This window comes from Canis lupus, chromosome 15, assembly GCF_011100685.1.
Source record: "Canis lupus familiaris isolate Mischka breed German Shepherd chromosome 15, alternate assembly UU_Cfam_GSD_1.0, whole genome shotgun sequence".
Taxonomy (NCBI): domain Eukaryota; kingdom Metazoa; phylum Chordata; class Mammalia; order Carnivora; family Canidae; genus Canis; species Canis lupus.
The window spans coordinates 35,939,931-35,948,732 of record NC_049236.1 but is presented as its reverse complement, the minus strand read 5'-3'; the positions used below and the strand labels follow the sequence as shown (position 1 = coordinate 35,948,732).

Here is an 8,802-nt window from a genome sequence, read left to right as displayed (position 1 = left end):
CTGTCTCTGTCTCTGTGTCTCTCATGAATAAATAAATAAAATTTAAAAAAAGAAGGAAAGAAAGAAAGAAGAAAGAAAGAAAGAAAGAAAAGGACTGCTTCTAGGCTTTTGTTTATTGATTTTTTTTGTATTTTTCTTTTTTTTTTTTAAGGCTTTTGTTTATTGAGATTTCTAGAGCAGAAACGGGATGACTATTGGACAGAGATTTTGTGGAGAGGTTTCCTATGGGGTGAGAAGTTGGGATCAAGGATCCCTAAGGTCCCCTCTGATGCTTAATATCATTCACTACATTAGGAACCTCACTCATTGTGATAAATTATAACAGAGTGACACCTTTCCAGCCTTTTGGGGTTTTGCCTCTACTAAACGGCCTCACTCAGATTGCTGAGGGTTTTGTGTTTTGGTTTTTGGTTTTTGGTTTTTTTTTGTCCATATGGCTACCTTTTATAGTTCTGTCATTCTCCTTATTACCAGGTTGCCTCAGTTCATTTCTTGTTTTAATGTCATCCCACTTCATTCTAATTTGTTACTTCTACTCTGTTGTGGTCTAGGAAAATAGCATAACCAAACTTGTTAACATTGCATGAATAATTTAAATGAATGTCTGAAGAGCTCTCCCACAAATAAGGCCTTTGGTGCATGGACTTTTTACCATCTATTTTAGTTCTTAAAGGCCCTTTTAGCTTTCTTCCAAGTTCTTGAGGGTATTTTAGGTTTAATTTGTCAAGTATGTGGCTCCTGGAAACTTGTTACAGAAATTCCATAAATTTGCTGAGCCTCCTACTAATTCATAAAATTAAAATAGAAAATTCTGGGATCCCTGGGTGGCGCAGCGGTTTGGCGCCTGCCTTTGGCCCAGGGCGCGATCCTGGAGACCCAGGATCGAATCCCACATCAGGCTCCCGGTGCATGGAGCCTGCTTCTCCCTCTGCCTATGTCTCTGCCTCTCTTTCTCTCTCTCTCTCTCTCTCTCTGACTATCATAAATAAATAAAAATTAAAAAAAAAAATAAAATAGAAAATTCTGAATCCATTACTGAAAATTTCCAAAATAATCATAGGCAATGATAATCTCATCATTGAGCAAGATTTTCCTTATGTAGGTAAACTTCCCCCGGACAGCTTCTTCAAAATGGAAATAGAATTTGTAACTAGACTATATGACTAGGTGAAATTGATTGGACTGCTAATTACTTTTCTCTCCCAAGCTGCTTCATATGGAAAGTACTGGTGTAAAGGTACAGATTCCTCTAGAATATGGGGAATCATTCTGATTTTATCAGTTTTCTTCTCATTCCTGTACTTATATATAGCAATAGTTTTAATATAACTCAATAAAAAATATTAAATGAAAACTTATTATATATCTAGCAGGTATATAAGAATATGTACATTCATAAACCTGTTATATATATAACATATATATATCTCAGTTAAGAATAATGAAGAATTTAAGAAAAACATAATAGTGTTTTATATAAAGTATGAAAGAAAGAAAGAAAAGGGCTTTGCCATTAAGGAACTTAACATCTTGTTAAAGGAAACAAGAACCAGTTATAGAGCAATCAAGGAAGTATCTTATCCAGGCAGGACTGGTACAGATAGTAAATGTTTCCGAAATCTGTAATGAGAAATGGAGTAGTTCTGCCTCAATATAGTAGACTCAGAGCTTAATAATAAATGCGCTCTTCCTCTCTTTTTCAAATTTGCTTTGGCCATTAGATTAATACTGGTGCCATGAGCCTTTGTCTATTATAATTTCCTATCATTTATTTGGTAAAAAAGAATAATTTGGAGAAGTGTTTCAGTGACTCCAATGGGAGCATATCCATAAGATATGAAGAAAGCCCCAACACTGTCAATATTTGAAAACTCAATGGGTTTATTTTCTAAAGTGTAATACTAAGCAAAATAAGTCAATCAGAGAAAGACAAGTATCATATGGTCTCACTCATATGTAGAATTGAAGAGACAAAACAGAGGATCATAGGAGAAGAGAGGAAAAAATAAAACAAGACAAAATCAGAGAGGGAGACAAACCATAAGAGACTCTTAATCATGGGAAACAAACTGAGGGTTCCTGGAGAGGAGAGGGGTGGGAGGATGAGGTAACTGGGTGATGGACATTAAGGAGGGCAGGTGATGTGATGAGCAATGGGTATTATATAAGACTGATGAATCACCCACCCCGCTTCTGAAACTAATAATACATCATATGTTAGTTAATTGAATTTAAATAAAAAATAAAAAGCATGAAAAAAATTAAAATGTTCCACAAATTGCTGTACCATACCTTTGCCACTCCCCAGTATTTGCCAAAGGAATAATTTTAATGTCTCCCAGACAGATGAAGCTGACCTCATCCCAGTTCTTCTTGGGAGATACAAACTTCTTACATATCCCCAGGTGAGTCATGAAATATACTACTTGAGACCCCAAACTCTGAATTGTCATCATCAGTAACACACAACCCAATGGTATCTGTAACGTAGTTAATTTTCTGAGAAATATTCAAAGGTACAAAATGAGCAGGGCAATAAAAACAGGGCTTTCTACCAAACTTTTGCCTATCCTTCTGGATGTGTGCATAGAACTATGTTTTCACAGGACTTGCAAATGTCCCAGACTGAAGTACTATTTAATCTCCTCCCATAAGCAGCAGTCCTGAGCAATCCTCGCCACAATTAGCTGCTTCTGGTTGCTACTAAATTGCTCCTCCTAACTTATTTCACAACATTATTGTTTCACAGCACAACACATTCTGTATGGAGTGAAAATGTTTGGAAAGACCAGTTTCTCTTTATCATGCCCCCGCCTCTAGACAAGGATGTTTCCAACTGCCCACTAGCCAGCCAATCCTGGGACTCTTTTAGTACCTTGAGTTTGAATTAAGGAACACCTTTTACGTCAAAATGGATACACCTCGGGTGAAGTAAGCATTGACACGTTTAGCCCAGATGCCCTCCCCCGCCCACCAACAGCGAAGGCCACTTAGCAGTTGGTGCGCTTTCCAAAGCCCGTGGCCCGGAGCGGGCTTGGGGGGTTCCTCTCCTGGACCGTGAGACTCCGAGGGAAGGGGTGGCGGAGATGGGGAGTGGAGGGGAGGGTTTGTTTTGCTGGGGGATGTGGGAAGTAGGCGCTCGCCTGTTTCGCGGTTTTTTAAGCCCCTTGGCATGCCCTGACCTGATCAAGAGGGAGTCGACTGCTCTCTGGAATGTTCCGGGAGAAGGTGGGAGACTGCTTCCCAGAAGAGGCCTGTGGGTGCTGGAGGGCACCGGGGGGGTCACGCGGGGAGATGCAGGGCAAGCGCCGGGAGGGGCAGGAGGGGCGAGGGCGGGCGGGACGGGCGCAGCGAGGCTTCGGGGGCGGCCCGCGGGGCCAGGAGACCCCTCCCCGGGCGCGGCGGCGGCGGCGGCGGCGACCCGGCAGCGCAGGCTGCACCGCCCCGGCTGTCAAGCGAGCGCGGGGGGCGGGCAGGAGGAAGGGGTGGAGGTGCAAGGGGAGGAGGGCTGGCACCGGAGCGCCGCGGTGTCGGTGCAATAAAAATGCATCCCATGGAACTGCCCGTGGAGAAGGACGGGACCGAGCCGCGGCAGCGAGAGGAGGTGGTAAAAGCGGAGGAGGACGCCCAGGCGGCGGCGGCGGCGGCGGCGGCCGGGAAGTGAAAGGTCTCGGAAAGTTCAGCGGCTGCTGCGGGCGCCGAGCCCCGGGCTAGCGGCGGAGGAGCCGCAGGACCGCTCCGCGGGGGCCGCGCGGCCAGGCCGGCTATGGTCCCGGGGCTCCCGTCGCCCCCGAGGTGCCCGGGCCGCTCCAGGCCGGTGCGCGAGGGTCACCCCGCCGCCCCGCGCGGCCCCGGCCCGCGGCTCCCGGCAGCCGGCGCCCGCTGACCGAGCCTGGCGCCCCAGGAGGGGGAAGGAATCAAGAGCCCCAGTTCTTCCCGAGGACTGTCGGCGCTTCATCCCCCCGCCCGGCCCGCGTCCTCCCGGCTCCTCCCGGCTCCTCCCGGCTCCTCCGGCTCCTCCGGCTCCTCCCGGTCCTCCCGGCCATGGGGAGCTGCGCGCGGCTGCTGCTGCTCTGGGGCTGCTCCGCGGTGGCCGCAGGTGGGTGGTGACGCTGCCGGGCCCCCACCCCTCTCCCTCGCGCTCTCCCTTCCCCACCTCGGGACTCGGGCCGCAGGGGAGTGCGGGCTGGGAGCGCCAAGCTCAGCTCCCGAGGATGAAATGAGTGGCCATGTTCCGCCTCTTTCCCCCCGGGTCTCTGCAGTTTAAAATACTATTGATTTTTTTGCAACTGCGATGCACATGCCCTTGGGTAACCCGATATCCTGGGTGCGCTCGGCCGGGGATCCCGCGACCTTGGTTTCTTTCTCGGTTTGGGCTTGTAAAAAACTGCCCTTTCCACTCTGTGAGGGAACAAAGGACCCAGCTCGCCATCCCCCGGCACTTCATGGCCTGAGGAATGATGGGGAGGGATGGCCCGGCGACCCCGGGCGCGCGTGGGCCGCGGCTGCTCTCCCGCGGAGAGCCGTCGCCGTAGTCCCCGGCCTCGCGCGGGGCACGAGGGAACCAGGTAGGCACACCTGGGCGGGGGTGTGCCCTCCACCGTGGCAGTGGCTGGAACGCGCAGAGCCCGGGCTGGGACGAGGGGCGGCGGTCGCCCTGGGTGCAGGAGCTGGCTGGCCGTGCCCTGGGAATTGGTACCCTGGCTGCGGCTCCGTGAGAGGGCGGAGGCGGGTCTGCTCCCGGGCTCGGGAACTGGACGACCGGCAGAGGCCGTCCCCCTCCTACTCCCATCCCGGCTTTCCCGGGCTGCCCGTGGCCACCGGTTGCTAGCGCGCCGTTTCTAAATTCGGGAGCCCCTCCCTCTGTCCCTCTACCCCCCCCCCCCCCGCGGGTCACCTGGTTTCCAATTAGGAGTAAGTGCAGCCCAGTGAGTGAGGGGGAAAGCGCGTGAGGGACTCTTCAGCCATCCAGTCTCTAAAACGTTTCTCGTTTGCTCTAGAAAGGGGAGTGTGGGCTGGAGGGATGGACTAGTGGACAGGGAGCGCTGACGCGCTGTGCCTTCCCCTGGGCTTCTTCCACTCTGGCCCCAGAGACGCTGGCGCACAGGAAAGCAGAGTCGTAGAATCTTCACCCCAAATCGGTCAGACTCAGGAGCATCCTTGCCACACTTGAATAGTCACTTCTTTAGGGATCTCCTAGTACTTTGTCCACTGATTATTTATCTGGCTCCAGTCGTTTCTGTACTTCGGAGTTTGGAGGCATTTAAAATGATTCAGTACTTTCCCCCAAGGAGCCATTAAAGGTCTAAGATTTTACTTCAGTTCTTCTTACTGATGCACCCCCTGGCTGCATTGATGCGTGCTCCCCCAACCACAAAGTGAACTCTATTAAAACCCTTCCCTTTTCAAACCCTGTTATGGCAAAAAACATGCAAGCAATCAAGAGGTTGTAAATAAATATCACAAGGCAAGTGTTTCAAGTCAAAAATACTTGTACGGGCAGTATATGATTTTCCCCGAAATGCTTTACAGGTGAGTCATAGCACACTGTGTGTTTGGGTGATCCTGGCCACAAGCAACTGTTGCTCCAGCTAATCAGAACAGTGGCAAACAGTCCAGGCATAATGCACATTTGAATTTGACATTGAAAAAAATATGCCTAAGGAAGCCCTTTCTTTTGGTTGCAGAGGCTATGTGGGGCCGGGGATTGTCAGCCAGTGTGTGAAATGTGTCTGTTTTAGTCTAAGCTGTCATTTGGCTTCTCCAGCAGTACAGTGATAACAGTTCAGAGGTGCTCTTTCTTAAGAAACAAACGTTCAATTAGCCAGAATTTGGGGTTTGACTTCCTTTTCCTTCTTTCCTTCTCTGTTTTAACTTTTAAAATAGATGATTTTGCTTAAGGTATTCATAATTAAAATGACAAACCCAAATTAAAGGATTAAAATATGCAGTCAGGATGTTAATAAGTGGATAATGTTTATCATTTTAAGCAATTTTGAAACATTAAAGTCTGTTGGACCTTTGTTTGGGTGGAAGCACATGTTTCTTTAAGAAAGTGTTTTAGTTCACAGATAATGTTTAAAGGTGCTGTTAGTGGCTGCCAGACTGTAAACATTCTCCTGTTAAGCAAACAGGCAACCACTATGTAACTTGTCATAGGCAGAAGCACTGAAAGGGCAGAGAGCATGTCAAATAAGCTTTTCTGCCATTTGGCAGTTTAGAGATTTTTTTCTTAGTTATATTTACTTAATATTAAAAATAAACATTATGCATCTGAACTCCAGTGGTTTCTAGTTTTGCCTTCCTAAGTGAGATCCCATTGTTTATTGATTAAATATCTCATATTGCTTTTCCTAGGGAATTTGTCCCTTCACATTGTTGGATTAAAATATAATAGAATTCAACATTTCCTCCTTAATGCATTCTAATAAGCATATTAGATAATGCTAAGGACTAAAATTATATTTGAAAGACTTAAATTGGGTGATCTTAAAAACATTCTTGTTTTTTGGTATTATTTAAGTCATTACTTCAAAACAAATAAGTATATATCTAATATACTGAATACTTAAATCTTTTAAGTACTAGAAAGCCAAGTACTTAAAAGATTTAGGCCCGTCATCTTTCCACAATGTTTCCATTTTCCTTCCTCTCTCTTGCCCTTTGTCTGAAGTGATTTTTTTCCCCTTTATGTGAATCTGACATAGGAACGTGAAATGCATGCATACACACATGCACGCTCACACACTTGTAAATACAAATGCAGCATAAATGTAGAACAGTATTCATGCTCAAATTTGATAGAATTTCCTCTTTAGCGAAAGTCGTAAGGTCTTTGGGGATATCTTGTTGAAGACATAAGAGCTTTCCAGATGGGTTTGTCTTGAATAACATATGCTTTCCCTTTCCTAGGACTGAGTGGAGTAGCTGGAGTGAGTTCCCGCTGTGAAAAAGCCTGTAACCCTCGGATGGGAAATTTGGCTTTGGGGAGAAAACTCTGGGCAGACACCACCTGTGGTCAGAACGCCACCGAACTGTACTGCTCCTATAGTGAGAACACTGATCTGACTTGTCGGCAGCCCAAATGTGACAAATGCAATGCTGCCCAGCCTCACCTGGCTCACCTGCCAGCTGCCATGGCAGACTCATCCTTCAGGTTTCCTCGCACATGGTGGCAGTCTGCTGAGGATGTGCACAGAGAAAAGATCCAGTTAGACTTGGAAGCAGAATTCTACTTTACTCATCTAATAATGGTGTTCAAGTCGCCCAGGCCAGCAGCCATGGTACTGGACCGGTCCCAGGACTTTGGGAAGACATGGAAGCCTTACAAGTACTTTGCAACTAACTGCTCGACTACATTTGGCCTGGAAGATGATGTTTTCAAGAAGGGAGCTATTTGCACTTCGAGATACTCCCATCCTTTTCCATGCACTGGAGGAGAGGTAAGACCACACATTTAACTCTCCGCTGTAAGTAAGGGAGAAAAATGTTACCAGCCCACATTTCTTTTTAAAGCATGGAGGTATACTTGTAGCAACATGAAAGAAATTAGAATTTTTCATGAGCTTTATTTGTCATAAATTATTTCTCACCCTTAGATATGGATGAGTAGTCATTTTCAAGCAGGTTGTCCACTGGATGGGTTTAAGCTGGAATTCTAAGGTTTTAATTTTCTTAATTTTAAGAAAAAGTAGACATACAACATCATTACTCCATCTTAGAGGTTTAAAAGGCTAATGATTTCTTCAGTTAAAGAGACTACTTACTGTAATTCCTAAGGAACAAGAGTTACTGAGACAGCCTGTTCCTGGAGTACATGCACGCTGGTATCTTCCTGAAACTGTTAACGTAAATAGGAAGTAAATAAAACTAAAGCCAAGGGAGAAAAACAATCTGTCAGAAGGATACTTTTGTATAACACTGGAGTTTTATTGTTAAGATTACAGGAATGCATTGCAAACAAATGAAGGTAGTTTCTTTTAAGATACAAAACTTCTTTTTGGACTCCCAGACATTATCAGTTGCAGTTTAGGGACTTCCTTCTATCCTAAACTGAAAATCATCTCAATCTCATTTTGCAAAACAGCCTCCTTAGCTACTAGCCCAATTTCTATATGGAATGTTTTCTCCTTGTTTCATATTTCCTCTTCCCTAAAGGGGAAACAGGTCCTTTTTTTTTTTTTTTGGTCTTTTTCAGATATTTTAAGATATATTTCCAGGTATACTTATATACCTGGAAAGCCACTCCCCTCACCCCAGCCCAGCATTATGAAGATATTTAGAGGAAACTAAGTTAAGCAAAAGCAGATTAAGAGAATAAAATACCACCATGTAGATCCATTAATATGGACTCAGATGGGTGCCTGGCTGGCTCAGTTGGTAGAACTCACTCAGGGTCATGAATTCAAGCTCCATGTTGGGCGTAAAGTTTACTTAAAAAATAAAATAAAGTTTAAAAATACTGATTCAGAGAAAAAGAGAAGAGAGAATATAATCTTTCTAATTCTGGTACATGTCATGAACACACAGACTAAATTAGTGGTTCTCAGGCAGGGGTGATTTTGCCACCCCCCTAGACCATCCCAGGGGACATTTAGCAATGCCTGAAGACATTTTTGTGGGGGCGGAGGGACACTCCTGGCATCTAGTGGGTATAGGCCAGTGATGCTGCAAAACCTCTTACAGGGCACAAGACAGGACCACTCCCACTCCCAACAAAGAATTCCTAGCCCCACATGTTAATAATAGTACCAAGGCTGAGAAAGCCTGGACTGTGTGTGAGGCAGAAGTCCAATGTATATA

The 8,802-nt window shown here is 45.9% G+C and overlaps 1 protein-coding gene across 2 annotated transcripts in view; it reads left to right on the top strand.

Moving 5' to 3' along the window:
• Positions 1 to 3,133: 3,133 nt before the first annotated feature.
• Positions 3,134 to 8,802, top strand: part of NTN4 (netrin 4) — a 122,869-nt gene continuing 117,200 nt past the window's right edge. The window contains exons 1-2 of one of the 2 annotated variants that reach the window (XM_038558695.1): positions 3,134 to 3,228; positions 6,913 to 7,442. In XM_038558695.1, the coding sequence (XP_038414623.1) occupies positions 6,969 to 7,442 (474 nt within the window). In that variant the 5' untranslated portion in view covers positions 3,134 to 3,228; positions 6,913 to 6,968. Of the gene's footprint in view, positions 3,229 to 3,864; positions 4,100 to 6,912; positions 7,443 to 8,802 lie in introns of those variants that run through there. The other variant, XM_038558694.1, reaches the window with a different exon arrangement.